Source organism: Archocentrus centrarchus, chromosome 12, assembly GCF_007364275.1.
Source record: "Archocentrus centrarchus isolate MPI-CPG fArcCen1 chromosome 12, fArcCen1, whole genome shotgun sequence".
NCBI classification, from domain to species: domain Eukaryota; kingdom Metazoa; phylum Chordata; class Actinopteri; order Cichliformes; family Cichlidae; genus Archocentrus; species Archocentrus centrarchus.
The window spans coordinates 21,541,626-21,557,400 of NC_044357.1; the positions used below are offsets into that span (position 1 = coordinate 21,541,626).

General features: G+C 39.4%; 1 protein-coding gene across 4 annotated transcripts in view; it reads right to left on the reverse strand.

Moving 5' to 3' along the window:
• Nucleotides 1-361: 361 nt before the first annotated feature.
• si:ch211-196i2.1 (collagen alpha-1(I) chain) overlaps nt 362-15,775 on the reverse strand; it is a 103,379-nt gene continuing 87,965 nt past the window's right edge. For 3 of the 4 annotated variants that reach the window (XM_030743333.1, XM_030743332.1, XM_030743334.1), the window contains 21 exons: nt 14,501-14,554; nt 14,350-14,403; nt 13,833-13,940; nt 13,615-13,668; nt 13,468-13,521; nt 13,236-13,289; nt 12,058-12,111; nt 11,726-11,779; nt 11,590-11,643; nt 11,367-11,420; nt 9,873-9,926; nt 9,692-9,745; nt 9,522-9,575; nt 8,889-8,906; nt 8,573-8,626; nt 7,967-8,029; nt 7,606-7,771; nt 6,332-6,441; nt 5,326-5,406; nt 3,922-4,104; nt 362-3,304 (listed from right to left, as the gene is read on the reverse strand). In XM_030743333.1, the coding sequence (XP_030599193.1) occupies nt 3,155-3,304; nt 3,922-4,104; nt 5,326-5,406; nt 6,332-6,441; nt 7,606-7,771; nt 7,967-8,029; nt 8,573-8,626; nt 8,889-8,906; nt 9,522-9,575; nt 9,692-9,745; nt 9,873-9,926; nt 11,367-11,420; nt 11,590-11,643; nt 11,726-11,779; nt 12,058-12,111; nt 13,236-13,289; nt 13,468-13,521; nt 13,615-13,668; nt 13,833-13,940; nt 14,350-14,403; nt 14,501-14,554 (1,581 nt within the window). In that variant the 3' untranslated portion in view covers nt 362-3,154. Of the gene's footprint in view, nt 3,305-3,921; nt 4,105-5,325; nt 5,407-6,331; nt 6,442-7,605; nt 7,772-7,966; nt 8,030-8,572; nt 8,627-8,888; nt 9,352-9,521; nt 9,576-9,691; nt 9,746-9,872; nt 9,927-11,366; nt 11,421-11,589; nt 11,644-11,725; nt 11,780-12,057; nt 12,112-13,235; nt 13,290-13,467; nt 13,522-13,614; nt 13,669-13,832; nt 13,941-14,349; nt 14,404-14,500; nt 14,555-15,775 lie in introns of those variants that run through there. The other variant, XR_004020726.1, reaches the window with a different exon arrangement.

The following is a 15,775-nucleotide window of genomic DNA, read 5'->3' on the forward strand; positions in this document are numbered from 1 at the left end:
CCAAACTCACCATTTTTGAGACAATATCCCAAAATTTTGAAGGATGGCAAAAAAAAAATTTCAGTGGTTGGACCAATCTTCCATAGCAGAGAAACCTACATGAAGTCTTGCGCTTAATTGCCTCCCGACTTTCCCTCTAGTGAGGTTGACATTTGGTAAATGATCATGAAATCATGCTTTTCTCAGGCTGAGAGATTTTCAACTACTATTATCATAGTTTAGTTTCTGACCAAATAATTCCAAAACTTACAAAGATAAATTACTCTGAGACAATATTTGGTTATGTATTTATACATATGTATATATATTTTTTAATTAAGCTGAAACACTTAGAACAAGTTGATTGAGGGATCACACAAGTTAGATGCCCAGCATGTTGTTTCATATTTTTAAAAGTGATAATTTGTACAGAACAAGTAAAGTAACAATGATCAGTCTCAGCCAGCTAAGGCAATCATATAAAATGCTACCATAAAATCTAAATACTAAAATATTGAACATTAAACACAAAGCCAGAGTTAAACACCTGTGATTAAGATGTTTAGCCCTAATTCATCTGGTTGGCCTCTGGCTCTTTGCAGAATTTGGTATGAGGATGATTTTGAAGGAAATATGTTTTCCAGCTGCAGGGATGTTGTTTTGGCTCTCACCATTAACTCCCTGAGATCTTACTCTCCATGCACACTTTACAGCTCAGTGCTCATCACTCACTGCTGACTGGCTCTGGGACACAAACACCAATTCTGCTGAGCAGCTACAAGGTTCGCCTCGTTTCACTGGACCCAAGCACTTTGCAGATTGAATAAGGAAGAAATGCAGGTAGACAGAAATGCTCAAAGCTAAGTGGCTGTACAGCGCCAGAGTGCTACTCTTGCAATTAATCTACAGTTACATCCTGGTTCTTCCTGGTTGTATGTGTTCAATCTCACTTTTAGGTTTGTGTAACACTCATACTTTTGAATGTCACATTCCCCTTGTTAAAAGGGACACAAAATCTGATGTAGGCCTAAACCCATGTGGCAAGAGGATAGGAAACATTTAGTTGAAACAGGGTGCATTCTCAGTCAAAGACCTTAAAGGGAATGGAGGAAAACAGTAAGCTGGATAATCAGCATATTTCCAGACCTAGTTTTCATGCAATTTTTAAAAATCAAATATGATTTTTTTTTTTTTTTTTTAAAGTGCACATGAGAGAGACTACTCATAGATCTGTATGATGTCAAGCAGTGCAAAAATCTTTATATGGTCATCTCTGGTTCAAACCTCTGGCTGTGAGCACTGAAGGCCCACCCACCTGCTGTCAGAACTTCCTGTTTGTGAGGGGCAGCCAGTCAGAACAAAGGTGGCTTAACGGGAGAGGTACTAAAACAGTTTGTTTCAGAGAGTAGATGAATTGATAGGCTGCACCAAGGCTCAGTGTCAGATAAATAAGTACTATTTTAAACTGTGAATCATGCAATGCTACTCTAGTATAGTTCAAGAATTTAAATGAAAAATGGAGCCTAACAGCTTAACTTTAATACAGCTGTTAATCTCTATTTGAATATGTAGAATATACCAAGGTATTGGTACCAGAAGCTCTGGTTTCTGTTTGTGGCTCTATTGACCAATCACGTCTTTGCTGGCTTTGGTTGCATGCAGTCCATGCAAACAGCACAGAGAATAGAGAAGATTCATGGATAAGGACATACAGAGGGTTGGTGTGACAGAGGAGGATGCTAGAGATAGGGTGAGAAGGAGGCAGATGATCCACTAAAGGGAGCAGCCGAAAGTTTATTTCTCGCTGCTACTGTTAACTTCTATTAAAGACTTAAACATGAAAAAAAAAAACTTGAGGAAAAAGACTGTAGAATTGCCCAGGAGACGTGGGTACTGTGGTTTGCAGCAACCGTGAATTAATCAGAAGTTAGCAGTCTATTTGTTTGCAACAGCTGTGGAGAAGAACACATCTGTTCAAGATTTTTAAGATTTTGTTTCCTAAAATTTAAAACCTCTCGATTAGCATGCAAAAGACAGATTCCATTTATCTAACTTTCATTATTTTCTAGAAATTTTTAACTTAAAACTTTGTCCGTTCTTTAAATTATCCTGGTTTACTAATGATGCAAACAGATTAACAGTCACTTGTAACAACTGTCGATCAGTCACAATCCACACAGTGTTACCACCACAGTCAGAAAAGTCACCAAAATCACTAAAGGGATGAATTTCATTGGCTGTCTGGCTGGCCAGGTCGCACTACTAAGCTGCTCTAAGCAGGGATTTTTCCCCTACGCAGCTGAGAGGTTTGCTGGATGAGGATTGCACAATCATATATTACTTTCATTTACCATTTACAAATGCTTGTTGGATTGTGGTCGTTTTCAGTCAATATTTCTTAAAAGCCAAACTACAAAACTGACCGACAGTTGTGGCAACAGCAGATTCAGTGCCAACGTGTGGAGTCATACCTGAGACAAATTAAAAAAAACAACAAAAGAAAAACCCCATAATAATATGAAACACTGAAAACAATAAACAATGCTTTGTATTTCAACAGATGAAGACAGTTGGTCTTGTCGACAACAGACAGAATCAAGTACGCAAAGGATATAACTGTCCCGTTCTATTGGTTGTAGCATTAAATAAATGTTGGTCTTTTGAATAAAATTAGCACCTTGAGAAAAAAAAAAGGCACCTGGGTTCATTTACAGTACTAGAGTAGTGGATTTACAGTGGGAGTTTAAAGGCCTATAGGACAACAGAAGCCATATCCCTGTAAAGAACACATTGTTAAGACATCGGCTATGACAGTCTGACTTTTTAATATAGACAGTGAGCAAGCTATAACACAATCCCTGCATGACTGCATAACAAAAACAAAACACTGTATGTAAAGGATAAAAAAAAAAAAATAAAAAATACACTTTTAAATTATTTAATGTCTCTGTAAACGAAATTGCCTTCTCTGCAAAAAAGCCTGGGAGCACTTTTGGCCTCTAAAATTCAGTCATACACAGTCACTGAACTTGAGAGATAAAATCCTCCAACTCAAGGAGGACAAAGAAGCAAAAACTCCACAGACTGGAAGATAGGTTCCACCTGTCCGTGCTTTAAACAGAGTTTGTGTCCTGGACCTGAGAGTCTTCTGGGATGGCACAGCTTTCTCCCACCTCTAGCTGAAACACACGGGTCCAACAGTGACACCAAACTGGTATGTCATGTTTCCTCCTCCCATTAGTGCCACGTCTCTCAGAGGAAGGAGCTGGAGGTCCTCAAACTCCAACACAGACTCCCGAGGACCCGAAACTACCTCCTCTCCAGGCTGATGGACAAAAATAATAGAATACATTTTTATATTTACAGTAGTAAACCCTTACTAGTGACACCCTTAGATCAATTTTACATGGTTTTCCTCTGGTCTGCAGTGCAATTAATCAAGTATGCATTCTCTTGAAATTAATATACATAAATGGCACCATCCCTATTGCATTCAAAGCATAAAGAATTAAGAAAAAAAAAAAAAGCAAAATTAGCAACAATGCCTCTTTCCAGAAATCATGACTCACTTACTCAAAAAAGAAAGTTAATGTGAGTTTCTGTGCTTGCAGATGGCAGCAGAGTTATCACAATCAGATAATCAGAGTTAATCACTGTATTCTCACAAACAGATTCAATTTAATTACCAAATCAACTCCATTCAGTTGCAAACTGAGGGCAGACCGATTCTCTTTTAGTGCCATTTTATCCTCATCTTGATGCACCAAAGTTTTTTTGAAGATGGCAACTGACTGCAAGTGGTTGGAGCTTCAGGTCCTCCCTGACCAGAGATGTCGAGCTCATCTATCCAACTTTTTTGCAAATGTGGTATATTTCTGAAGTAAAAATGAGTTGCAAAAAAACTAAAATGGGAAGAGATTTTCCAGTAGTTCTGTTACATACCACACAATCTTGAAGTACTCCGAGGTAACTTTGTGTCTTTGAGTCAGTGAGGAATTTGGCCTCTCGGCTGGCCGGGCCCAGTCTGTGTCCTGGATGGCAGGAGTAGGTAACCTTCTGTACAGCAGTGCTACTGTGCAATCTCATGAAGCGCATCTGGACCACATTAGCACCTGGATAATAAAACTGTTTTAAAAAAAGTAAAAGAGCTATCAGTATGGGCTGGTTCATAATAATGGAGCAAATCACAACTGCTAAAGACTAAATATAAGGGGAACTGAAAAAAAAAGCTGACATTTTGGTCAATAATGACGTGACAACATCGCACAGTTGCTGCAAATCTGCTGGCTGCACATAATGCAGAATGCAAATCTCCCATTCCACCTCATCCCAACAGTGCTCTATTGGATTAAGATCTGGGGACTGTGGAGGCCTTTCGAGTACAGTGAACTCATTGTCATGATGACAAGAAACCAGTCACAGATGATTTGAACTTTGTGACCTGCTGTGTTTTCCTGAGGGAGCAACCATCAGAAGATAGATACACTGTGGTCATAATTCAGTTTTATTTATATAGAGCAAAATCACAACAAACAGTTGCCTCAAGGCTCTTTATATTATAAGGTAAAGACCCTACAATAATAATAATGGATCCATGCTTTCATGATGTTTATGCTGAATTCTGACCCTACCATCTGAATGTTGCAGCAGAAATTGAGATTCATGAGACCAGGCAATGTTTTTCCAATCTTCTTTTGTCTAATTTTGGTGAGCTGTAGTAACGGCAGTCTTCTGGTCTTGGCTGACAGGAGTGGCACCTGGTGTGGTCTTCTGCTGCTGTTGCTCATGTGCGTCAAGCTTTGATGTGTCGTAACAAGTTAACAACACGTCAAACCTTGTAATGAGTGGTTATTTGAGTTACAGTACTGTTGCCCTGCTGTCAGCTTGAAGCAGTCTGGCTCTGGAGAGGTTCTCTTTTTTTGGATCATTCTCTGTAAACCCTGGAGATGATTGTGTGGGAAAATCTCGATGAGCAGCTTCTGAAATACTCAGGCCAGCCCGTCTGACACCAACCACCATGCCACATTCAAAGCCACCTAAATCTTCCTGCTTCCCCATTCTGACACTCGAATTGAACTTCAGTACGTCGTCTTGACCACATCTACATGACTAAATACATTACATTGCTGCTACATAATTGGTTGATTACACATTTGTGTTAACGAGCAGTTGAACGGGTGTGCCTGACAAAGTGGGAGTATATTTTCTCCACTTGACAAACTTTTGCCTATTTTGTCTGTCTAGCCAACTTTATAAATTAACCATTAGGAATTTCTTGCCTAGCAGAACTCAGGCTTTAGAATCAGTGTTTGATTTTGGTAGTGCCACCCAGTAGTATTCACTTACCTGAAATCCTTGATCCAGCTTGCTGAGCCACTGAAAAGATCCATCTTCAGAAAATTCTTCCATCCAAGCTTTGACGGGCAGCTGCAGGCAGAGAAAAAATACGGCACAGTTTCCAAAACTGAATGCATGTCCCACTTTTATACAGTCAACATTTTCAGACAGCTGCTAATGAAACCCTGAATTACCATGCTGCTCAGGCACAAACCAGAGTAGCATTCAACTCATGCTAATCGAGACCAATTCACATTTCTCTCTGGTTGAGTGAGTCAATTATTTATGTAGGCTGGACTATATTAGAGTAGATAGGGTGTGAGGTAAGTGTGTTTTGTGGTTTTAAACAGACTGAAGCAAAGGAAACACAATACAATGAGAATCATAATATCTTGTGTCCTCTATATGACCTGATACCCTTTAGATGAATATAAAGAAATTTAGCCATACATTGCTCCATTCCTTCCTGCAAGCACACAGTGGGAAAAAGAGGTGGTAATTTTGATTTTTTTAAACATATTTAGGCAAGCAAAAAGTTGACAGATACAAACAGACTGACACATTTTATAAATGTGGGGTGACGTGTGAGTTCAGTTAAATACATTTTTACCCTGGTGTCGCTCATGATGTTGCATCATTAAATTTGTATAAGAAATTTGGTGGTGAAATCTGAAAACTTTTGTAGGTTACAAAAGATCTCAGCAGTGAAATTAATAAATCAAATAAGTTCTTATTACTGCCTCACTCCCACTCATAACTGCATCATAACTATCACATATAAGTTGAAAAAAGGACAAGCATAAAAGAAGTTTCCTGTTGAGAGACAAAGTTTCAGGTTCAAGTTGAAGTCACCACTGCAGAAGTCTCAATCGTCACAACACAAGTGTGAGCTGACTGAGAATTCACCAAACTGAGATTCAGGTCCCACAATACAGATACATTATATGATAGCGGGCATGTCCTTGATCCAGAGGTGCAATTTCCTGCAGTTTTTCCTCTGCTAATGTCTTTATACCTGAGAGTCTTGAGGATGAAGGCAGGTCTGTTTTGATGTTGAAGAGAAGCTGCAGTAAGCCAGCAGGGCATCAGCAGGACTGCCCTGGTTGGGGTCAATGTAATACATTCCTGCACAGAGAGGTTAGCAAGAACTTAGTGAGAACTGCTGGGATCAAAGTTTTACAGTATGCTCCATACTGACTGTAAAACCAGCCGAATACAGGAGACACAACAACTTCAGCATACTGACTAAAAAAGGAAAGCAATGAAGATGTTAACGTGTAAAAATATATCTTCTTTGAACTATTATTATCCCGGTGGCAACAAGCAAACCAAGGAGTACTGATGATCTGAGCATGTGGATCTTTGACGAACAGAATCAGCCATATTCATTAACATTTATATACAAGTATACTTTTAAAATATCTAACAACATATAAGCTTGACCTTATTTATTCATATATTATATACTGACAGAATCTATAAAATAAAGTTACTTAAAATAATCTGTACAAAGGAAAAATAGGCACAAATGGAAAATACATACCAGTTATTTTAAAACAAAGCATTTATCTATATGATGAAAGATGCTGCCAAGAACATAATTCATGCATTTTTCTGGATGATGTTACTTGAAACAATCAGATTATCAGCGCTTACATACAACACACAGCACAAGAATTTAAACCCACCATCTGTGTTAAATGAGGCTAAAGCAGCACAATAAATGTTTCACAAGGCATCTTACTCTCCATGCTTCAGAGGTAAGTGAAGTACAGTGGTGATATTAAAAACTGAAGCATTTCTACTTGTATTGCTATGATGCCATCTAAATAGGTTTAATCCTTAATCTTAACCAGCTTATCTAACTGTGGTCACAGGAAACCTATCAGAGCTGACCTTGGGAAAGAGGCGGGGTGGACCGCGTACATACTGCCAGTTGATTATAGGGCTCAAATTATTTTTGAAACAGTGAAGTCTTGTGATAAGGTGAAGTTTTGGTTTAGGTGTCCTTAATTATAAGGCCACTGAAGCGAAAGTAAACCATTTCACAGGGTGTAGGCATAATCTACACAGAAAAATCAAATTTGTAGCCAGGGTGCAAAATTTTACTCTCAATTTAGTTTTTACTTAAACCAAATAAGAGAAAAATAAAATTAAACCTTTTTTTTTTTCCCCCCAATCTTCCTCTGAAATGTGAATATATTTTATCTTCTCACTGTATTATAGCAATTTCCTAAACACAATATTTCAGTGTGGTCTTAATGTTACTTTAAAGTTTCTGTAACTAACCACTGCTGTATTCAGGGTGACAGAGCCAGAGCTCCAGACAGGTAGTGGCTGGATGCTCCTTGCTGCCATCAGGAGGATCCAAAAGCAGCCGAAGTTCCTGCTGAAGAGTATCCAGCAGCGACTGGATCAGAAGATAGTTGGGCTTATCTGACATATACATCAGGTCCTGGAAACGGGAAGAGAATACGCAGAATATGAACAAGTTCAGTGATGCAGACTTAATCAAAAATGATGATTTTGACATTACAATTTTTTATTTTATATCTTTTATTTATTTTTTTAAATCCCTCTTCCCAAATGCTGGAAAAACTTTTCACACATTTCAACATATAATTGGTGATAGAGTTTAAAAACCACTTACCTTGAGCTGAGACAAGGTCATGTTCAGTGACTTTCCTGGAGGCCCGGGAATGCCAGGTGGACCCTAAAACACAACATTGATCCACAAATGACATCATCACCAAAGAGGAACTATTCAATTCAATTCAATTCATTTTTATTTATATAGCGCCACATCACAACAAAGAGTCACCTCAAGGTGCTTTGTATTGTGAGTAAAGACCCTACAATAATACAGATTACAAAAATATCAATACAAGATTGAAATAAAAAAAAAAAAGTTAACCATTACAAATTGATAAACAACCCCTCAAAAACTGCAGTCTTACACAGCAATTTTTTATATAATTGGGAAAACAGCTATCGGTGTAATATAATTCAAGTGATATGGGAGGAAATTAGAATTAGACTGTACACCCTTGTTTGGGTCTTGGTTCAGGCTTTAGAAAATGTAACCCCTGAGAGGAAATTCTGGGCAATCACAGATCTTTTCCACCCAGACCAGGTGAAGTAGGACAAAGAAAAAAGAGTTTTCAGTAGAGATAAGATGCCCCAGCACAGACAAATGTTTGCACTGTAAAAGCAAACATGATAAGCTCATTTTCTGACCAATCTGGTGTAAACTTACTGGAAGCCCCGTCCTGCCAGGCGGTCCAGGCAGACCTTGGTAGCCTTTCAAACCCTGCGGGAAGAATTACATAAAACAACATCAACAACAGAACATAAAATTCGGTATTCACACTGTTAATTGTCACAGACACAGATAAGGAAATAAAGACTGTCGCATGATCCCATCAGACTGTCTCATTCCAAGTGTGAGATCTTTATGATTCTGTGTGTGCGTCACTAAAAAGAACAGGCCATTTTCTTCACAGTGTGGTGAGTAAGAGCTGAAGAGTGTTTGATGTAGATGCACAAGGAAGCTGGAGGTGATGATTTCATACCTTTAATCCAAACAAACCCTGCGAGAGAAGAGAGGACAGGGGAAGAAAAGGGCAGAAAAGGTATGATTTTTCAGTATGATGTGCATTTATTGACTTCTGAGTGCTTTTATCAGCTGCATTAAGAGCCTGTCAGCTGTAGCCTTGCTGGTTTTATAATATAAGTTAATGAATGGTTTTTCTCCTTAAGACACGGTGGGTTGAACAGAGTCATAATGTGCCTCTGAGTTCTGAATGATTTAATAGACTGGTAGCTGAAGAACAGGGCAGGCTGACAGACAGTCTGCATTTTGCAGAAATGACAGTGGTTATTATAAAACAATAAAATTCCCATCACACGTTCCACTTCTTTGTCTTTGTCTTCATTCTTCAGGCGTAATCTGGCAGAAAGTATCTGAGCAACACACTGAAATGCTTGAATTCAAAATATTAACTCTTGAAATAGTCCAAAAATATATTTTCCTGACTAAACTTTGCATATCAGAGGGGAAAAAAAGACAAACAGAAAAAGAAAAATACATCAGTTAAAAGAGGCATGAAAAAGTGCACGATAAATAAAAGATGTTACATAAGCCTGACGTACTGAAGTATATTAAAGATTTAGAATGATATGTTATAATCTGAAATGACACTTACGGGCAATCCAGGCATCCCTGACATACCCCTGGGCCCTGGCAGACCAATGTTTCCCTAAGACAACAGCAAAACAGAGAAAGACATAAACATCTATCAACATTTAACATCATTTAAACACACAAGTCTCAAAACCCAAGAGATAACAAGACTGCAGTCTTAATTTTCTGTACCTGTTCCCCCTTTGAGCCCACTGGACCAGGCAATCCAACAGGACCACGGATACCCTAAAAAGGAAAATCCCAAAGCAACAGTGATGTAATGCTTCTAGTGTTTTTAATGGTCTGAGTAAATGAAAACCAGGAGCCCCTGGGGTGGCACTTTTTTCTATTTAAATCTGTTAACTGCTCTTACCTTCAAACCATCAACTCCAGGTAGGCCAGGTAGTCCCATGTCTCCTTTGTCACCCTAAGGAGATAGGAAACATATGTTAAAGGATAACTAACTCAGTCAATGTGGAATAGCAGTTTCTCAATCGGCTGCTCAATAGCTAACTTCACCCTTTATACAGGTGGGGACCTTTTACATAACTGTTTAAATGGAAACATGGCAGTAGTATGTATTATATGGACTTCAGCTACACATTTTTTTTTTTCCTATTGTTTATTTACTCCATGTGCATTTGGGTCCAGAAACCAGCACACACCCAGGCATGACGCTGATGCTACTTTTCTGCATTCATAATGCCATTTTGACAAGATCCCCAACACCACTGTGTGAAATGCAGCCCCAAACTGTGACAGAGCCTCCACCTTGTTTTACAGATGGCTGTAGACACTCTCTGTACCTCTCTCCTGACCTCCTCCGTGCATGCCGATGATGATTTCAACCAAAATTCAATCAATAAATTTTCACTCCATAAGACCTGTTGCCACCTCAGCTTTTTCTCCTTGTTTTGCATCCTTAAAAAAGGGCTTCTTGACAGCTACCCTTCCACCGAGGCCATTTCTGATGACGATTTTGCAAACAGTAGATGGCCAGTGGCAGGTCTTTGCTAGATTTGTTCCCCCTATTTTTTAAAAGGACATGACTTTTAGATACTGTTCATCTGCTGTACATATTTTTAAGGCCTGCCTCTTCTTTTGTCCTCCACTTGTCCAGTTTCCTCAAATTCTTTAAGAACACACTGCAAACCATGCTGAAATATGCTAAGCTCTTTGAAAATCATCTTGTTGGTGAAAAAAAAAATCTATTTTATGCCTGTCAAACTGTTATGTGTTATTTATTTGTTTTTTTGGGTTTTTTTTGTAGATTCAGCAAAGAAATGAGAAATTATGTTAGTATGGCTCTTAGTAACAAAGTGTCAAAAGATAGCATTTAAAGTGGAATCTGGACAGGTTGGCGGGCCCTACAATCAGGTGTAGCAGTGCAGCATGGGAAAAAAAATCACTCACTCTCTCTTTCTGCATTTTTGTCAGGAAATGTTTGGGTTTTTTCTTCTAGTTAACTTCACCTCTCTAACAAATCCTCCTCCCTCCACTCCCACAGTGAACACAGAGTTATTCACCAGTTTGTTTTTTTTTAAATCAACCTTATCTGTCCAATAAACTCTTTAAATCTCTTGTCAGTAGTCTAAGTCTGCTCACTGAGTCCACTCAATTATAACAAAGCAAGTGTAAAAGGTAGAATTTGTTGTCAGCATCAACACTTTAAATATGTCTGCTACCCAAGTATCTCCATGCTAAAGCCTCCAGAACACCTGCAGAACTATTGCTCAAGACCAGTTTAAAAATTTCAATCAAATCTGGCTCCTTGGAAGCAAAATATAAAGAAATGAGGGGTGATTCAAGACTTTTACACAGCACTGTAGTTGGTAAAATGTAACTGGTCTTTTTTTTTTTTGTTTACCTTTTCGCCTTTTTGACCTTGATCACCTGGTTCTCCACGTAAACCAGGGATTCCCTTGGTGACAAACACAAAAATAACACATCAAGTAAAAATCAACTTAATGGCTGATAAAATGAACTCTAGTTGTGAAAATCATTCATCTGTCTTCGAATCAATGAATGTGATGGACTGCTGAGGGAGCGATTTCAACAATGATGGAAGATGGGTGAGCAAATTAACTCACAATGAGTCCTGACCATCCAGGGAGGCCTACCAGTCCTGTGTCTCCCTTTTCACCCTAAACAACAGAAACAGTCTACTGTCAGACCATAGCTCATAATTAAACCAGCAGTGGGTTATGCCTATGGTTGTGCTCCCACCTTGGGTCCTCTCTCTCCCCTGGGCCCTCTGACTCCAGCTTTTCCCCTTTTTCCCTGAGGAAGAATGCGCCACGTTGGTAAAAAACACTGAATACAGATCATCTTAGCTTCTTCACAACTGTGGATTCACTACTACATCCTTAAAGCTTATTTCAGCAGCTGTTCTATTCCACAGCGGGTGGCTCCGCATGTATTGTTTTGGTGGAAAGGATTTGTTCCTTCTCCCAGGATCAAACCTGAGAGCTTCCACTTGTTTGGCAAGGGAGTCTTAGCTCCCTGTTCTGTCCTTGCATTGCATAAATTACATAAACACTGCAGCAGAGTAGTCTTACCCTTCTTCCAGCGTGACCCCTCTTCCCCGGTGAACCAGTCTTGCCTTCTTCTCCCTGTAGGGCAAAACACAACGCGATCACTGGAAAAGCTAATTAATTTCTTTCTGAGAAAAAAAATTCTGGCTAAAATTAGAAAATGTTTAGAAGCTATATTGTGTGTGCGATGGGGAAAAAAACAATGTGACAAGGAGAATACAAATGCCAAACAGTATCTTAAAAACAGGTGAGGTGAAGTTATTTGAAAGTGAAGGGTACAATCTTATTTGTACACTCTACATAGTTTGGCACCCAAGATTGACAATAATGAAGAAACGGGCATTTGTCCTTGCTTATGAGAAGTCATAAGCAAGGATGGGGCTGACTCAAACTCCCTCCTCAGCTAAGAGTTCTGATAAGACGTAGAGTTCATCAGCAGCTAGGTCAGGGAGATCAGTCCAACACAGATCAGAAGAAGATAGGACGGCGGGGGCGTAGAGCATCTATTTACAAAACATCCCGGAGACAATTTGATAAGCGGCAGTCCAAGGCTGCCAGGGAGCCTGATTCCTGATTCTACAACTTGTTTTGTCATATACATCCTCATGTTCCAACTGGAAACCACATCCATGTAAACAGCCCATGTGACTGGTAGCATGTGATTAAATATTGTGCTGCTGGTGTGGTGGGAAAGCTGAGGCTATAAATACACGAGATAACGAGGGAAGTGGAAACAAGGTAACGAGGTAAACGGCAGACAGGAAGTAAAACTAGAAGCAATACGTGGGAGGGAAGTAAATCAGGAAATAAATAAAAACACTGAACTCAAGTGAACCTAACACAGTAATTTCATCTCAGTATCTCTCTGCATTGAGATTGCGTCTGATGATGAAAAGCCTGATTGTCAGCACCTGGGGTACCACAAGCTCCAAACAAGAGTCAAAAGCAGAATAAGCTGTTTGGCACTGGCAGAGAAGATTTGGCGAGTTTTTCACGATCCAACCCACTCACTCGACTCTGCTGCTCAACCCACAAATGTGGGTCGATTTAAGGGGAAATAAAGAGGCTTTCCAACAGTTTAAGAGTTACTGCCAAGAAGCATTGTTACAACAAATAAAAAAGTAACCAAACACAAATTCCCTTATTTCTTATGCTTTATATAAACATTTTAACAAAAGGTCATTTTGATGTGAGGATTTTACCTTCTCTCCTTTCATCCCTTGTTTCCCTTCAGGTCCCAGTCTACCTTGAACTCCCTGCAAAGCAAATGTTTTTGTCATGTTGCTGCTAAGAGAGCTTTCCTTCAGCCAGCCAAACACCCCATAACAAAGAATTACTACATACTGATGGACAGCAATTTTAAACAAGCAGGTAAAGGCCAAAATATGTATTTTCAATCATCTGTAGTGTCTCCATGCTGTACACAGCACTTACAGGAGCACCTATGGGACCTGGGAGACCCTGAGGTCCCACCTCTCCAGGAGGCCCCTAAAAAAATGAGAAGGCAGAGGTTACAAAGTCAGGGCTGTTAATAATTGAAAATGCAATATTTGCAACTCAAACTAGTGGTTTCATTTTCACCTCTAACCCTGGCAGAGCTGCAGGACCTTGGATTCCCGGAAGACCATCATCGCCCTGCACAAGTGATCAATATTAATGAGGAAGTTTGTAAGACATCATACATTATAAACAAATGCAGTTTGACTGAATGTAATTATTAAGAAAGCACAGCACCATACATTTAGTTATATATTGTAGTTTTATTAATGTCATGCATGTAAAACCTAAATCAGACTTACCGGCTCTCCTGGTGGGCCTGGAGGTCCTGGCTCTCCTTTCAGTCCCTGTTCCCCAGGTTCTCCTTTAGCTCCCTGGTCTCCCTTGAACCCAGCTTGTCCTACTGGACCCTGCGGGAGTCACAAAAAACAACAATGAAATCTGATTATATTTAACATAAGATAAGATAAAATAAGATTTTGAGTATTTCTCTACCATTCTGTATATTATTAAACATTTTGGAATAGTTGTGAAGTACCTGTAGAACACCTGCAGGTACTTCAGTGGTCACAGGCATTTTTTAAAATTACTATAGTACTGATTTATTTTAAAGAACATAAAACATTTTTAAAATTGCAGCATTTAGCTTGAGCTGTCTCTAAATTTCTTCAAAATACAGTCCTCAATCAAACACTCAACTGACCGATGTATGCTGTGCTAGAACAGAAGGCACAGCACAATGCCAAAATATTAGTCTGGCACTATGAATGGAAAATGCCAAATTAAGTGAACAGCTTTCTGATACTAGAGGACACTCACAGGTGGTCCGAGCCTCCCAGGGTCTCCTCTGACACCACGTGGCCCCATTATTCCCTATAAACATGGCAAAGAGAAATTTGGCAAATGTAACCATATATCTGTTCTGTGCAGTATGTTAGAAAAAAAACATTAAAAGGAAAAAAAAGTTTACCTGAGGACCTCCTGAACCTGGAGGTCCAATAATTCCCACGGGCCCACGCTCACCCTGGAGAGATGGATGAAAACCTTTTAAAACCTCATACCCCCAAACACTGCAGTGCAGGCTCTGCACTGTAAAGCTGACTTGGGAACAGGACAGTTCGTGCCTTCTAAGAAAGAGGTTCCCTGTTACATCACTCTTGTATCAAGACGTAACTGCGAGAAGTGACTGAAAGAACGTGAGAACCTGGACTCATTTAAAAACTGGAGGTTATCAAAATGACCTCCAGTGGTAGAACAATTTTAAGATGCTTCCTCCAACATTTCCAAATATATCATGAACATTTTGCTGCTAATCTTTGCTGTTACTCAAAATTACTTTTCACGATATGTAAAAAAAAAAAAAAACATGACTTATTCTGTGTGCTATGAACCCACATTAAACAAATGGATACAACTTTAGGTTTACTCACATGATGGCTGGGTGCTGCACATTAGAGCTCAGAAACTTTGTGATCATGACACCCCCCACCCCACCCATCCCTGCTGGCCTGCTGTACTTAGTGTCCCAGGCCAGACAATCTCTTTTGCTTCTCATTTAATCCACAAATCCTTTATTTTTCTTTAACCTGAACTGAAAGAAACATCATAGCTCCTCCCTCCCGTGCTTATTTTCCAAAGCACATTCTTTATTACAATATATTGTTTATTTAAAAAAAAAAAGACTCTGGCAAAATGCGTTGACGATTATTCCACTGACTGTAAGACTTGTGGAAAGGCGGGGTGTGGGAATGGGGGCCGATGCTGTAGATTTATTTATTATTTAGCACAGCAATTTTCAGTTGTGCTGCTCAGAGGCAACTGATGCTAAAAAAAACCCTTCAAGTTCTGTACTTGGGCATTAGATGTGTCCTGTGGCAGAGGCAAGCTGAACGGTGCACAAGCTAAACCCTCGGCACGGTACGGGTTAATCATGCGCAATCGCAACAAACAAACTTAATTTAGGGGTGAAATAGACTGTCCATGTGCTGAGGCAGCATATGGGCAGTCTATTGTGAGTACACCCTTAGTCTGTTTGGGCTGAAAATAACATGAGCTTTAAATTCAGAAAAAAGATGTTCTGTAAATTGTGCCTGACTCCATCATGCAACATGTAAAAAATATCAATTAAATATCAATGCATGTGTTATGATTCCTGCAGTATGTTCCTCTAGTGCAGAGTCTCTTTCTCCATGTTGTCCTCAGTCCTGTTTGTCTCGCTCCATGTTTGTGTGCCCAGTTATGAGGC